The sequence below is a fragment of the Archocentrus centrarchus genome, unplaced genomic scaffold (genome assembly GCF_007364275.1).
Source record: "Archocentrus centrarchus isolate MPI-CPG fArcCen1 unplaced genomic scaffold, fArcCen1 scaffold_63_ctg1, whole genome shotgun sequence".
Classification (NCBI taxonomy): domain Eukaryota; kingdom Metazoa; phylum Chordata; class Actinopteri; order Cichliformes; family Cichlidae; genus Archocentrus; species Archocentrus centrarchus.
Window position 1 is genome coordinate 402,428 of NW_022060280.1, and position 16,109 is coordinate 418,536.

Sequence of the window (16,109 nt, forward strand, 5' to 3'; positions counted from 1 at the left end):
TTGTACTCAACTCTCACCTGGGGCTCCCAGTAGCTGAAGCAGGCACAATGGCCACACCCTGGGAACCGCTTTGATCAGCAGGTGAGGGAAATCTGTTAGGATTCCAAATGAATACTGATTGGTTCTTGTCTGCCTCTTGGATGCAGAGTGGGGTTGGCGAACTGCACAGAGGAAACCACAGTAGTGTTCGAGGGAGAGGAAGGGGAAGACAGCAAAGCACTGTGGAATACTTAGGCCACAGTAAGGCAAGCCTTCACTGATGAACATTCACGGCATCTTGTTTTGTCTCCAGCTGTTTGGGAATTGCCTTGCCACTGGATTAAAACAAATCTGGATGAGAGAGAAGCTAACAAACTTTCACTCACTCAAATCAAAACCTAATACAGGGGTATACTATGAACGAAGTTCAACACAGCCAGTCTTTCTTTGTGCTTTCTTTGTGTTAGCTGGCTCGACAAAACCTTAAATCCCAGTTGAAGATTCTGGGTATCACAACAGCAGTATCAACTTTCTCTGTTAAGCGGGATTTTTCTACTTTGCTCAGATACAAAGGGGCATTTCACAGCTCTTCTTCTCTTCTTGTGCCCAAAATGATCCCTATGAGTGTTGCCTACTCCAATCAGAGACATTATCATTTGTTGATGATGATAAAATGGTGACTAAATATTTATATATATATATATATATATATATATATATATATATATATATATATATATATATATATATATATATATATATATATATATATATATGCAAAATGCAATACTGTTGCAAAAAAGAGATTAATGCTGCAGAAAACCATTAATCTTGGGATTTAGCAGTAAAATAAACATTTGAATTCAAATTAATTTAATTGCTGAATGAACTCTGAGTACCGCTGTTTATTTCTAAGGTGACCACTCCAGATTAGAGCTCTAAAACTTTAAACTGGATACATTTACACATTAAAGGTCACTGCTCCATAGCCTAACAAAGGAGAAGTAGAAATTGCTTTAGTTTGTTGGCAAATTAAAGTGAAAAAAATTTTATATTGAAAACAGGGAAGTTTAACTAGTTGATTTGTATCATCTGGATAAATAAAGCTTGGTTTCATCTGCATGCAATGAAAATATATGAAGTGTTTTCTAATAATATTACTCATTATTAATAATAAGGGAAGCATGTATGTAAAAAAAAAAAAGTATTGGCCTAATTAGAGGCACTTACTGAATGGATATCAGCCATATGGGTTATATAACATCTGATTATACACACTATATTGCAAAAAGTATTCACTCACCCAACCAAACAATTGAATTCCAGTGTTTCACTTCTGTGGTCACAGGTGTATAAAACCAAGCCCCTAGACATGTATACTGCTTCTACAAACATTTGTGAAAGAATGAGCTGCTCTCAGGAGCTCAGTGAATTCCAGCGTGGTACCATGATAGGATGCTACCTGTGGAATTAAGTCTAGTTGGGAATTTCCTCACTACTAAATATTCCATAGTCAACTGTTGGTGGCATTAGAACAAAGTGGAAGTAAATGCACATGGCAGCAGCTCAGCCACAAATTGGTAGGCCATGTAAAATTACAGAGTGGGGTCAGCAGATGCTGAGGCACATAGTGTGCAAAGGTCATCAACTTTCTGCAGAGTCGGTCACTACAGACCCCCAAACTTCAAATGGCATTCAGATTAGCTCAAGAATACTGAGCTGCTTACCCATGGGCAAACAGCTGCACCCACGTCTTACATCATCAGCCACAATGCAATGCAATACTGTGCCCTAACCTGCAGATGCAGTGTGTAGAGCACACCACCACTAGACTCTAGAGCAGTGGAGACCTGTTCTTTGGAGTGTCAAATCATTCTTCTCTGTCTGGCAATCTGATGCACAAGTCTGGGTTTGGCAGTTACCAGGAGAACAATCCTTGTCTGACTGCACTGTGTCAGGTGTAAAATTTGGTGGAGGGGGTATTACGGTGTGAGTGGCCTGAAGAACAGCATACCTGCTATTTATTTTTTACATTATTACTCGCTTACTTTACTTTTTAACTTGTGAAGATGGGTGACAAATTGAAGCTTCAGTGCACCTTGGCATTGATTCTTCAACTCTGTGCTCACTGAGAATTCATGTCCTATAGATGGAAGCACTATCATCATGGAAGAGACCCACACCACACCACACCACACCACACCACACCACTTTCTTTATAAAGCACTTTAAAAACAGCAGCAAGGCTGACCAAAGTGCTGTACAATAACATCAAACAGAAAAGACAAACGCAGACAGAAGGCAAAGAGATATAAAAACACAACAGAGGTGTGAAAAGTTAAAAGAAAGAATTAGGAACTACAAAACGTATCTTAAAATCACAGTCAAAGTCTTACACTAGGTTGAAGGCCAAGGAGTAAAAGTGTGGTTTTTAAACAAGATTTAAAAACACTAAGTGAAGGAGCTTGTCTGACATACAACGGCAAATCATTCCATAATTTTGGAGCTGCAACTGCAAAAGCTCTATCACCACTGAGTTTGCGTTGCGTCTTTGGAACAAGTAAAAGCATCTGGTCTGCTGACCTAAGGGAACGAGATTGGAACATATGGATGGAGCAGTTCAGACAGATAAAATGGGGCATGACCATTTAGGGATTTAAAAACAAAAAAAAGAATTTTAAAATGGATTCATAAATGAAGTGAAGAAAAGCTAAAATATCAGGAAAGAAATGACTCATTATAACTATAAAAGTGATAATTCAGACCAAAGTTGGATTAATTGTGATCCTGCCCTATAACACCAGTGTACACCAGTGCGCTAGTGCACTGGTGTGGAGGAATCTGTATTTGTTAGACTGTGTTGTAAACTCATTTATTCAGATTTAATCAGGTCTTATTTTTTGTCACCAAATTCTGAATGAGTGGAAGATTAATGAAGCCTGTAAACCCTTTTAAAATCTTACTGTAGCTGTTTGCTAAACGAATATTTTACCACATGGATGCTATCCAGTGTTTAAGTTTCATGTCTCAAGATAAAGCTAAACAATGAACCATATTTCAGTGAACAAGTCCATGACTATCTGCTCTGGAAAGAACAGATAGCTGCAACAAATTCTGTTCAAAGAGACAGAATTTGGGAATGACAACAGGATTCCTGAAGTGACTTAATCTGATGCATTACTGTACAGCGGTCATATGAGCACTGTGTTTTTTGAACAGTCTACTAAAAAGAGGTAGGTGTGCCGACTCATTTCTAATTAAGCAAATGCTAGACAGAAAGATTTTTTTTGGTTAAAGTTCAAAATGATAAAATGATTAAATATGATTAATAATTATACCAATTACACACAAGTGTGGTGAAAATGAGCCGTTACCTGCAGCTCAGCGTTGAGTCTAGGCATTGAAGCAGCTCGGCCCTGGTTTTCCAGACCTGAGCCAGCAACTGGAATTGTACTGCTGATGCTCGTCTCCATCTTTTTCATCTCTACCAACTCCTGGGCATACAAACACAAGCAAAACCCTGCCCCATCAGACTCCTGCATAGACCAATATTAAACTCACCCTAAAAATCTATGCAGCAATAAATATCAGAACAGAACAGAAAACAAGCAATGATGTGTCATAGTGACACATCCATAGTGACAAGCAGGCAGTATAATTTGTCCCTTAGTCTGTGTTTTGTCCTGCCTTCCTGCGTTCTCCTTTTCTTATCTCTTCTCTTTGTTATTTTCTTTCCACTCAAATGGCTTTCCCTCCCTGAGCAAGTTTTGCTGGAGGTTCCTTAAAGTTAAAAGGAGCTTTTCCTTCTCACCATCACTAAGCGCTTGCTTAGTATTTCTCCAAAATACTGTAGAGTCTTTATCTTACATTATAAAGTGTCTTGAGGCAACTGTTGTTGTGATTTGGCACTATATAAAACATGTATAAACATGAATCAAACTGAATTGAAAATGAAGGTTAGCCAGCTAGCTGCTACATCAGGTATCAAATTTGTCCATGTTATCAGGTAAGCTCATGTTAGCTATATTAATGAACTGTAATCGGACCAAAAGGGACCATCAGCGTCAAATTAAAGTCAAGAATAGCATATTAGTTTATCAGCTCTTGTTGAACATGCATCTCTCCTTAATACCTGAATGACAGCAGTGTCTGGAGTGTCTTCCGATGGGCCTCTGGACATGGTTCTCTTAGTCTTAGCCCTTGGTGCTTCCTTAGGTTTATCAATCACCCAGGAAGATGACGGCTTGATGCTGTGATCCTGACCTGGCCTGTGTGTTACAGTCACAGTTCAGTGTGAATCTTAAAAGGTCAGAAGTTTATGTTGTCATTAAAGTCTCAAGTATTCAGTGCTAGTATTGTAATTAGTTGCAAAACTATTGCAGGATATCTGACAGACATTGACCTAATAGCATTATTTCTTTTAATTAAACAGCAAGAACAAACCCAATTACAATCTGCAATTGTCTGTCAAGTTTTTTCAGTCATCCAGGTCATGGGATATTATTCAGGTGGCAAGTCAAAAACAAATAGACACGTAGAAGATTTCCTGAAGATGTTTCATCTCTCATCTGAAACCCTCCTTCACATATAACTTCAAGACAAAGTTTTTTCTTGGAAGAACCATGTCTCAAAGAAGAAAAGGGGGTCTGCAACACATGTTCGGTATTCTGAAGAACTGACACACCTTACTGGTAAAGAGGACTTACTTGTAATAATATGTTTATGTGATTTGGGTGGATCATAAACCTATTGTGCTTTTTCTTATTACACCAGTTAATGTTCATAATAAACATGGCTGAAGTTTCAAAAGCTGAGGGATACATGAACGTATACATCTAAGTTTATATTGTGAGTCAACAGCTCAGGCTTCACAGTGAGCTACAGAGCTGAGTATGAAGCTCTGTGAGTATGAAGTTCCTTGTGTATCAGCTAAACTAATGCTGAAACACAAGGAACAGCCCTTTGTATGCTCAGGAGTAAATAATGTCAGTATATAATGTTCATCTGGTACTTACAATTGGACCAAATGGCTGATAACCGTTTCAGTGAACACAATGGGCATATACTGTGTATCTAAGCTGCTCTTTTCTATTTCAGTATGAGTAGAAGTGGTTGACAGTAGACTAATGATGCTCCATTAGCTTACTTGGTTTTACAATATGTAGCTATTGTCTACTCAGCCATTAATTTTACTGGCAGGGTCCTCTTCGAGGTGACAAAAAGGTACTGAAGTAACAGCAGTGCACACATCAATGTATGACATTTATTTCAGTTGTGCTTTTTTTTTTTGCTTTTTTTTTTGACATTTATGCCCTTTACTATACTGACAAAGTAGAATATACTGTGCAGCACCACTGCAACACAAATGCATGCAGTTACGAAAGGAGCAATCTGTCATGGTCCTGGGCCTTTTTGCCCACTGTTTTGTGTTTGTTTTCTTGAGTTCTGTTATCATTGATATTCTATGTTTATGGTGTGGATTTTCGCTTTATGTTTTGAGTTCCGTTTTTAGTTAGATACTGTAAGTAATGTGTTTCAGCACCTGGTTTAGTTATGTTTTGATTTCCTCTGTGTGCCTGCCATCTCATGAGTCAAGCCTGCGTTTTTGTCTTCCTGTTTTATTTTCATAGTGTCCTATTCCCTGTACGTTGTGTTCAGTTTTGCTTCCCCTGTCTCATTAGTAGCATGCTGTGAACCTGCCCTTCTCAGCTGGTCCCTCTTGTCTCATTACTCCTTGTATATTTATTGCCTCAGTTTCCCCTTGCTCTTTGTCATGTCCTCTTCATCATTTATCTCCTTCTCCTGTGTGCGCCCATGTTCATGTTTATGTCTATGTCTATGTCTATGTCTATGTCTAGTCAAGCCAAGCCTAGTTCAAGTGAATTAGTGTTTTGTGCTGCTGGCTCCTGACCAGCTCTGCTTATGTTCTGCATTTGTGCTAATGAAGCCGAAATCAAAGTTTATTACTTGCCTTGGGGTCCTATGCCTTGCCTGCCACAGTTTCATGACACAATCAGTTCTTTTGCTTAAGTTAAAGCAGCACAACCACATCTATCCATCCAACCATCTTTAAACCGCTTATCCAATTCAGGGTCGCAGGATGCCATGAATAAAATTTAAAAAAAGAATCTGTTACAAGTCCTATATCTCAAAACTAAATTAAATTATGTGTTTACATTTAGTGTTACCAACATAATTAGATTATGAGGGCATCATATATTTTGATGGGAAGTATGTTTTATCAGGTATATTGTATAGAGTAAAATATACCCGACATTAGTGATAGTGTTACAACACTGCACATTAGTGTTCTAGGGCTAAGGAAAGATCCTATAACTAGCAGGAGGCATATTAACAAATTTGCAAAGACAATTTTTACACATAAAATTCCCTGCTTTTCTATATCATTTTAATTGTGGCTGTGAATACATAAAAATTGAAACTGCAACCTCAATGAAATAGTACTCAGTCTTCATTTTCTGTCAGCATTTAATGTTCAACTACACCACAACCTATAATGGCCTATAGTTTTAAAATATTAATATAGTAAAGGCATACAAAATATTAATATAGTAAAGGCATACTCAATTTGTACTATGAATATAACAGGTACACCGTAAAACTCGATGTGTTAGTTCAACTCAGATTATTTGAGGAAACTGATTGCCTTGAATCATTAACTCAAACATTTAAAGCATGAAAAAATTACTCATTATGTGTAAAAGTAACTCAGATATGTTGTGTTAAAGCAGCTTGGATGAATAAAGCAAATAGTGCTCTGATTTAATTATAAGGAAACATCATTTGGGGGGGTATTTGACAGTCAGTGGTGAAGAGAGTCAAGGAAGTCACGCAGGACAGGATGCGAACCTGTGCTGTTGGCACTGCCATGTGGCATGCATGGTCACCTGCTCTTCCACTGAGCCACCCAGGTGCTCATGAGTGCCTCTTTTTTCTTTAAATCTACAAATGTACTTGTACAAACAGTTGTTAAAATAGTGAATTTTTTGTAAATCACCTTATTTAACAGTTACTGATTTAACTGTGAATGGATGGATGATTTAATCATCCATCCATTCACTTCCGCTTATCCTGTTCAGGGTCGCAGATAAGCTCCAGCCCCCCCTGCCACCCTGAACAGGATAAGCGGAAGTGAATGGATGGATGATTTAATGAATTATTCTATCTTTTTGATATGAACAACATCAAATCTTTACGCTTTGGGGAACTGTTAATAATTATCTGCATACATATTTGGTATGTGATATTTAAAAGCTGAAATAGAAACAACAACTAAAAGATGAAAGATGAAGTGGTGTTTACATTTTTTGTAATGATATAAGGTAAACTCCAAGAAAATGACTCAGTGGAGCCAACTGGAAATATATTACCACAACTTAAAATACTCAACAAATTTAAGTGTACTCAAAAAACTGAGTTAGAACTTCAACAATTCATTTTTAATTCTATTTAATTTATGGGAATGAGTGGCTCCAACCTTTTCAGCAGATTAAGTTAAATGAAATTACTTCTTTTATTAAGATATACTGTTAGGTTTTACAGTGTACAGAAGCAGTGTGCTAACTTGTGTTTTCCTCAAATGTTGTACTTACAGCGTGCCTCCATTGTTGAGGGAGTTGGTGCTAGGTCTGGTCTGTGGCTGGGACTTCGTATGAGATTTGGGCTGAGGCTGAAGCATGCTGGGAGGCTCCACACTGTTTAACATCTTAGGCAGGTCTTTCTCCTGCATGTGAGTCAGAGGCAGCAATGGCTTAAACAGAGCCCCGACCTTGCACTGTGGAGGAGAGACGGATGGCAACATGCTGAAGACATCCAGAGGCAGCAGGCAGAATATTGTTGGACCCAGGTCTGACAGCAGAGGCTCTGGGTCACTCAGATGTGGAGACTTGGGCCAAAATATTCTTTTCTTGCAGTCATGCTTGTTTGCATTACATATGTGTGTATGTGTGAGTGTGGAAACAAACATGCACTTATAAAGTACAGTAGATGTGCAAAGTTGATAATCATCTGCCAGGAGTAAATGCAGGATCATCTCTGACTGAGACTGGAAAGTTTGGTATTATGTGCAGTACATCCACCAGGTCATTGGTGACCCATCTAGAAGTTAGGGTTAGGGTTTGGATCTGGTTAACATCCAGCCCCTTTTTATAGAATTTTTGCCCACTTGGAATAACCAAATTCAAAAATTTTTTACAGAAAAACTAATGCCAAAATGTATGAGACTTTATTTGAAGAGTAACATCCTCTAATTTCTGACCCTGGCCTCAGAGAGGTTGTTGGTAACCTAGCAGATGTTAAATGATACAGAGATTACTTCAGCAGGTAAAAACTCCCCCACTGTGTTTATATGAAAAAAGTTAGACTGGGATAACTGTTGAAAATCACCAGGTGAAGGTGGACACAAAGTGTATGCATGCAGACATACATTCAAAGTGTGTAAGTGTGCAAGCATAATGTATGTGGGCCCATGCATGCAGATTTGCATTACTCCATCCAGCATTTGTGTACTTCATTGCATGTTTACATGTGTAATGAGGCTGTTGTACCTGGGAGCCTGAAGCACTCTGCTGCAGCTGCAGCTGCAGCCTCCTTGCTCGATTCTGCTTATAGTAGTCAAAGATCATCAGGGCCGCATAAACCTTCCCTACTGTCAGCTCGTTGGCTGAGGAAGTGAGGAGAAAAGAAATGATGTGACGATGACAGGATGAAAAGAAGAAGAAAAATTCTGATGACTCATTCCTTTCCTCAGTGAATGCATCTATGCATGCCTCCCTAATGTTTTAAAGAAAAAGCACTTCTTATAGTGAGCAACTTTGTTAATTTAGAGTAAGTACTTAAATTAGATTCTCAAAAAGAAGAAAACAAACATCTCTGACTGGAAATATCTTTTTGTAGTTACAATATGTGGTGAGCACATCTCAGCAAAAGGTGGCAGCAAAACTCAAGATCACAACTGTCCAGTAAGTCTTGGATGGCTACATGCACACAAGTACTCACACTTACAGGACTATTCAGGGTTGTTTTATTTGATGGGAAGTTAATAGAGCACTATCTACCACATACTGTGTGTCAAAGTCTCACTCTAACTGATTCTGACTTGAGATACATCAGTGCAAGGAATTAAAGGAGTCTCCCAGGTGTCTTAGGGCAAGAGATGGTCCATCAATGAGAGACAGATAACCACACACTCTAACTTCTACACCTATGGCCTGTTTGGAATCACCTAATACATGTGTATGTTAATGGACTAGTTCTTATATAGCACTTTTCTACTCTAGCTGAACACTTAAAGCGCTTTGTACAACACATTTGCATTTACCCATTCGCACCCATTCATACAAGCACATCCTTCTACAGCTAAGTGCTTTCTATTTAACATTCACACATATTCATACTCCAAAGGTTGCATTGGAGAGCAACTTGGGGTTCAATATGTTGCCCAAGGATACTTTAGCATGCAGACCAGAGCAGCCAGGAACTGAACCACCAACCTTCCAATTAGTAGATGACCTGCTCTACCTCCTGAGCCACAGCCACTGTGAAACTGTGAAAGGAAACCTATACAACTGAACTATACAATAGCTACACAGGGAGAACACAGAACGACCACAGCCAAATTTCTTGCTATAAAGCAAAAAGGGATAACTAATGCATCACCTACTCTGATTTCTGAAAAGCACGGGGTGCCAGTGGTGCACCTGCCAATTCTGGTATTCTATGGCAAATGCCAACTGGACTCCACGGTGCTGGGCAGTGACCTCATGAAGTCTGTTTCTGATTGTTTGGTCCAAGAAATTCACACCAGTGGCCTGCTGGAGGTCATTTTGTATGGTTCTGGCTCATCCTGTTCCTCCTTGTACAAAGGAGTTGTTACCAAGACTGTGCTGGGAACACTCTGGCAACAGCATGTCCCGGTGTGCCATCCTGGAGGAGTTGGACAATCTGTGCAACCTTGGTAGGGTCCAGATATCACCATTGCTAGGAGTAGTAACACTGACTCTAACCAAATTCAAAACTAGTGAAAAAACAGTCAGAAAAGATGAGTAGGGAAAAATGTCAGTGGCCTCCACTTATAAAACCATTCCTGTTGTGAGGGTTGTCTCATTGCTACCCCTCTAGTGCATCTGGACTTCTTTTTGTTTATTGAAGACATTTCACCACTCATCTCCAGCGGACTATACCCACAGGGGTTTAAATACCTGGGTCTCTCCACCATTTGGTTTGAGAACTGAAGAAGTTTTTCAGATGAGAGGTGAAATGTCTTCAAGAAACTCCTTTTTTTCAAGCTCCAGAGACTACTATGACCTGGATGACTGCTATATTCTCATTAAAAAAGTGATCCTATTTGGAGCAGAATATTTACTCTGTAGGAAGCTGTAAAACTTTGTAAGGAGTCTGATACAAGTTGATGAGTCAGTGAAGAGTCAGAGTCAGAGCTCTGTAGAGCCGAGTATTCCTTTCACGTTAACTAGTAGTGACTTCATGGATTTCTTTACAAATAAAATTTTAGACATTCGAGAAAAAATTATTCATAACCATCTCAAAGATTATTCTTCATGTTCGGCTGCTTTCAGCACTGCTGGTATTTGTTTAGACTCTTTTGCTCCAGTTGATCTTTCAGAGTTAACTTCAATAGTTACTTCCTCCAAACCAGCAACATGTTTGTTAGATCCCATTCCTACTAGACTGTTCAAAGAACTCTTTCCAATTATTGATGCTTCAATCTTAAAAATGATCAATCAGTCTTTATTAGTTGGCTATGTACCACAGACCTTCAAGGTGGCTGTAATTAAACTTAAAAAGCCATCACTTGACCCAGCTGTCTTAGCTAATTATAGGCCAATCTCCAACCTTCCTTTTCTCTCAAAGATTCTTGAAAGAGTAGTTGTAAAACAGCTAACTGATCATCTGCAGAGGAACGGTTTATTTGAAGAGTTTCAGTCAGGTTTCAGAATTCATCACAGTACAGAAACAGCATTAGTGAAGGTTACAAATGATCTTCTTAGAGCCTCTGACAGTGGACTCATCTCTGTTCTTGTCCTGTTGGACCTCAGTGCAGCTTTTGATACTGTTGACCATAACATTTTATTACAGAGATTAGAGCTTGCTATAGGTATTAAAGGTACTCCACTGCAGTGGTTTGAATCATATTTATCTCATAGACTCCAATTTGTTCATGTAAATGGGGAGTCTTCTTCACACACTAAGGTTAATTATGGAGTTCCACAGGGTTCTGTGCTAGGACCAATTTTATTTACATTATACATGCTTCCCTTAGGCAGTATTATTAGAAAGCACTGCATCAATTTTCATTGTTATGCAGATGATACTCAGCTTTACGTATCAATGAAGCCAGATGACACACATCAATTAATTAAACTAAAACTGAAATTCTTGTTCTCTGCCCCACAAATCTTAGAAACATGGTGTCTAACCAGATACTTACTCTGGATGGCATTACTTTGGCCTCCAGTAACACTGTGAGAAATCTTGGAGTCATTTTTGACCAGGATATGTCCTTCAATGCACATATTAAACAAATATGTAGGACCGCTTTTTTGCATTTGCGCAATATTTCTAAAATTAGAAACATCCTTTCTCAGAGTGATGCTGAAAAGCTCATTCATGCATTTATTACTTCTAGGCTGGATTATTGTAATTCATTATTATCAGGCTGTCCTAAAAGCTGCCTGAAAAGCCTTCAGCTGATCCAAAATGCTGCAGCTAGAGTACTGACAGGGACTAGAAAGAGAGAGCATATTTCTCTCATATTGGCTTCTCTTCATTGGCTCCCTGTTAAATCTAGAATAGAATTTAAAATTCTTCTCCTCACATACCAGGTCTTGAATAATCAGGCACCATCTTATCTCAAAGACCTCATAGTACCATATCACCCCAACAGAGCACTTCGCTCTCAGACTGCTGGCTTACTTGTGGTTCCTAGGATACTTAAGAGTAGAATGGGAGGCAGAGCCTTCAGCTTTCAGGCGCCTCTTCTGTGGAACCAGCTTCCAGCTTGGATTCGGGAGACAGACACCCTCTCTGTTTTTAAGATTAGGCTTAAAACTTTCCTTTATGATAAAGCTTATAGTTAGGGCTGGATCAGGTGACCCTGAACCATCCCTTAGTTATGCTGCTATAGGCCTAGTCTGCTGGGGGGTTCACATAATGCACTGTTTCTCATTCACCTTATTTACTTTGTTTATACTCCACTCTGCATTTAATCATTAATTGATATTAATCTCTGGCTCTCTTCCACAGCATGTCTTTCTCTCCCCTCAGCCCAACCGGTCGCGGCAGATGACTGCCCCTCCCTGAGCCTGGTTCTGCTGGAGGTTTCTTCCTGTTAAAAGGGAGTTTTTCCTTTCCACTGTCGCCAAGTGCTTGCTCATAGGGGGTCGTTTTGACTGTTGGGTTTTCTCTGTATTATTGTAGGGTCTTTACCCACAATACAAAGCGCCTTGAGGCGACAGTTTGTTGTGATTTGGCGCTATATAAATAAAATTGAATTGAAGTGCACTTCTGATCAATGAAAGTGATACTGAGGTGAGTTGTTGAGTATATTCTGAACTTTTCTGTCGGTAAGCGCTGCTGTTTTTGCCACTGTTAGCTGGCAGGAGTGAAACTGTCTGTAGTGGATGTAACATTATTGGGCACCTAGCGAATAACCACTCATACAATGTGAGAACGTAAACAAACTGTTTATCAGAGGGAAAGTGTGATTTTTTGGACACTTAAGCCTAACATCATCAGTCATAATGTTAGCTTATAATCAGCTGTTGTTGCTTAGCCAGCTCTTGTCAACTGTATGGAGATGGAAGGGTTGCATGTTTAAATAAATAAGCATGTTTATTTATTTTTCATTTTCAAAACAGATACTTAAAAACAAAGAACCGATGTTTTTTTTTAATCTTCATTTCATACTCCAAATCCATATAACGTAAAACGAATTATATTTCTTTTTTCCCCTTTGAAATCAAAATATAATTTGCAAAGAATGGGAAACAGAAAAACGCAAATACAAGTGGCAAAAATTAGCTTACTTCGAAGGGTGGCTGGCCTCTCCCTTAGAGATAAGGTGAGGAGTGTGGCCATCTGGGAGGGGCTCAGAGTAGAGCCGTTACTCCTCTACATTGAAAAGAGCCAGTTGAGGTGGCTCGGGCATCTGATTAGGATGCCTCCTGGCCGCCTCTTGGGTGAGGTGTTTCGGGCATGTCCTACCGGGAGGAGGCCCCGTGGTAGACCCAGGACACGCTGGGGAGATTATGTTTCCCGACTGGCTGGGAACGCCTTGGGGTCCCTCCGGCTGAGCTGGAGGAGGTGGCTGGAAGCCTGGGCTTCTCTGCTTGGGCTCCTGCCCCCGCGACCCGGCCCCGGATAAGCGGAAGAGAATGGATGGATGGATGGATGGATGGATGGATGGATGGATGGATGGATGGATGGGAAACAAAAAAACAGTCCATCTTTTTATTTTTGTGGCCTCCAGCTCGCAGTTGAACAGTTCACAGCCAAGTGTGAAATGGCTGGCATGAGAATCAGCACCTCTAAATCTGAGGCCATGGTCCTCAGCCAGAAAACGGTGGAGTTCCCACTCTGGCTCAGGGATGAGTTGCTGCCCCAGGTGGAGGAGTTTAAGTATCTCGGGGTCTCCCGATTCACGAGTGATGGGAGACAGGAATGGGAGATCGACAGATGGATTGCGTCTGCAGTGATGTGGACACTGCACCGGTTTGTCGTGGTGAAGAGGGAACTGAGCGTAAAAGCGGAGCTGACGATTTACCGGTCGATCTACATCCCTACCCTCACTTATGATCATGAGCTTTGGGTAGTGACCGAAAGAATAAGGTCCCGAATACAAGCGGCAAAAATGAGCTTTCTCCGAAGAGTGGCTGGCCTCTGCCTTAGAGATAGGGGGAGGAGCGCATCCCTTCAGTCGGAGCTCAAAGTAGAGCCACTGCTCCTCCATATTGAAAGAAGCTAGTTGGGGTGGTTCAGACATCTGAATAGGATGGCTCCAGGCGCCTCGTGGGTGAGGTGTTCCAGGCATGTCCTACAGGAAGGAGGCCCTGGGGCAGACCAGGACACACTGGAGAGATTATTTCTCTCGGCTGGCTTGGGGTCCTTCCCGATGAACTGGTGGAGGTGGCTTGGGGGAGGGAAGTCTGGGCTTCTCTGCTTTGGCTGCTGCCCCTGTGACCCAGCCCTGGCCACCTCAGTGACCTCACCGCCCAGAGACGGGCAGGTCATCCCCCTCATACCCAGACTCTGCTTCCGATACAAGAAGGCATGTCAGTGGGATTAAGGAGGTCCTCGGAGTATTCCTTCCACCGCCTGACTATAGCATCAGTTGAAGTCAGCAGCACTCCACCCGCACTATAAACTGTGTCAGTAGAGCACCGCTTTTCCCTCCTGAGTCACCTGACGGTAAGCCAGAATCACTTCGATGCTGTCCAAAAGTCTTTTTCCATAGCCTCGCTGAACTCCTCCCACACCCAAGTTTTTGCTTCGGCCACCACCCGAGCTGCATTCCGCTTGGCCTGCCAGTACCCCTCAGCTGCCTCCGGAGTCGCCTCCGGAGTCACACAGGCTAACCAAGCCTTCTTCCACTTCTTCAGCTTGGTGGGTCCCTTCACTTGAACACCATCTCACTTGAGCACCATCTGGTTTGGGGATTACCACCACAACAGGCACCAACCACCGTGCAGCCACAGCTCTGAGCACCAGCCTCAACAATGGAGGTGCGGAACATGGTCCATTCAGACTCAATGTCCTCGGCTGTCGAAGTTCTGCTGGAGGTGAGAGTTAAAGATCTTGTGGACTGGGACTTCTGCCAGGCATTCCCAGTGCACCCTCATAACACAGTTAGTTGTGGTCTGTCCAGCATCCTCCCTGCCACCTGATCCAACTCACCACCAGGTGAGTGGTGACAGGGACTAGAAAGAGAGAGCATGTTTCTCCCATATTGGCTTCTCTTCATTGGCTCCCTCTTAAATCTACAATAGAATTTAAAATACTTCTCCTCACATCCAAGGTCTTGAATAATCAGGCCCCGTCTTATCTCAAAGACCTTTATAGTACCATATCACCCCAATAGAGCACTTTGCTCTCAGTCTGCTGGCTTACTTGTGGTTCCTATGATACTTAAGAGTAGAATTGGAGATAGAGCCTTCAGCTTTCAGCCCCCTCTTCTGTGGAACCAGCTCCCAGCTTGGATTCAGGAGACAGACACCCACTCCATTTTAAAAATTAGGCTTAAAACCTTCCTTTATGATCAAGCTTATAGTTAGGGCTGGATCAGGTGACCCTGATCCAGGCCTGCTATAGTCCTAGGCTGCTGGGGGGTTCCCATAATGCACTGTTTCTTTTCATTCATATTATTTACTCTGTTTATACTTTACTCTGTATTTAATCATTAATTGTTATTAATCTCTGGCTCTCTTCCACAGCATGTCTTTTGTCCTGTTTCTCCCCTCAGCCCAACTGGTTGTGGCAGATGACTGCCCCTCCCTGAGCCTGGTTCTGCTGGAGGTTTCTTCCTGCTAAAAGGGAGATTTTCCTTCCCACTGTCGCCAAATGTTTGCTCATAGGGGGTCGTTTTGACTGTTGGGTTTTCTCTGCATTATTGTAGGGTCTTTACCCACAATACAAAGCACCTTGTGGCAACTTTTTGTTGTGATTTGGTGCTATATAAATAAAATTGAATTGAATTGAATTGAAATTGGTGATCAGTTGACAGCTCAGCTCTTCTCTTCACCCAAGTGTCCAGAACATACGGCCGCAGAGCTGGTGATACGATCATGGACCTGTAAACTAGGGTGTCCTGGTGCCATGTGCATTTATGGACATCCTTATGTTCGAACATGGTGTTCATTATAGACAAACTGTGGTTTGCACAGAAGTCCAATAACAAAATGCCATTTGAGTTCAGATCAGGCAGGCCATTCCTCCCAATTACGCCCCTCCAGGTCTCACTGTCATTGCCCACATGAGCAAGTCTCCCAGCTGGACAATGGAGTCACCGGATGAAGCACCCTGCCCAGCAACTCCAAAAAGGGTGGGTACTCTGAACTGTCATTTGGCACATAAGCGCAAACAACAGTCAGGACCCG

At 41.3% G+C, this 16,109-nt stretch overlaps 1 protein-coding gene across 1 annotated transcript in view; it reads right to left on the reverse strand.

Moving 5' to 3' along the window:
- The window catches only part of cacna1ba (calcium channel, voltage-dependent, N type, alpha 1B subunit, a), a 266,901-nt gene that overhangs the window by 8,183 nt on the left and 242,609 nt on the right, over positions 1 to 16,109 (reverse strand). The window contains exons 44-47 of the mRNA XM_030725575.1: positions 8,547 to 8,662; positions 7,593 to 7,774; positions 4,112 to 4,247; positions 3,354 to 3,473 (exon numbers count right to left, since the gene is read on the reverse strand). Coding sequence (XP_030581435.1) covers positions 3,354 to 3,473; positions 4,112 to 4,247; positions 7,593 to 7,774; positions 8,547 to 8,662 — 554 coding nt within the window. The remainder of the gene's footprint in view (positions 1 to 3,353; positions 3,474 to 4,111; positions 4,248 to 7,592; positions 7,775 to 8,546; positions 8,663 to 16,109) is intronic.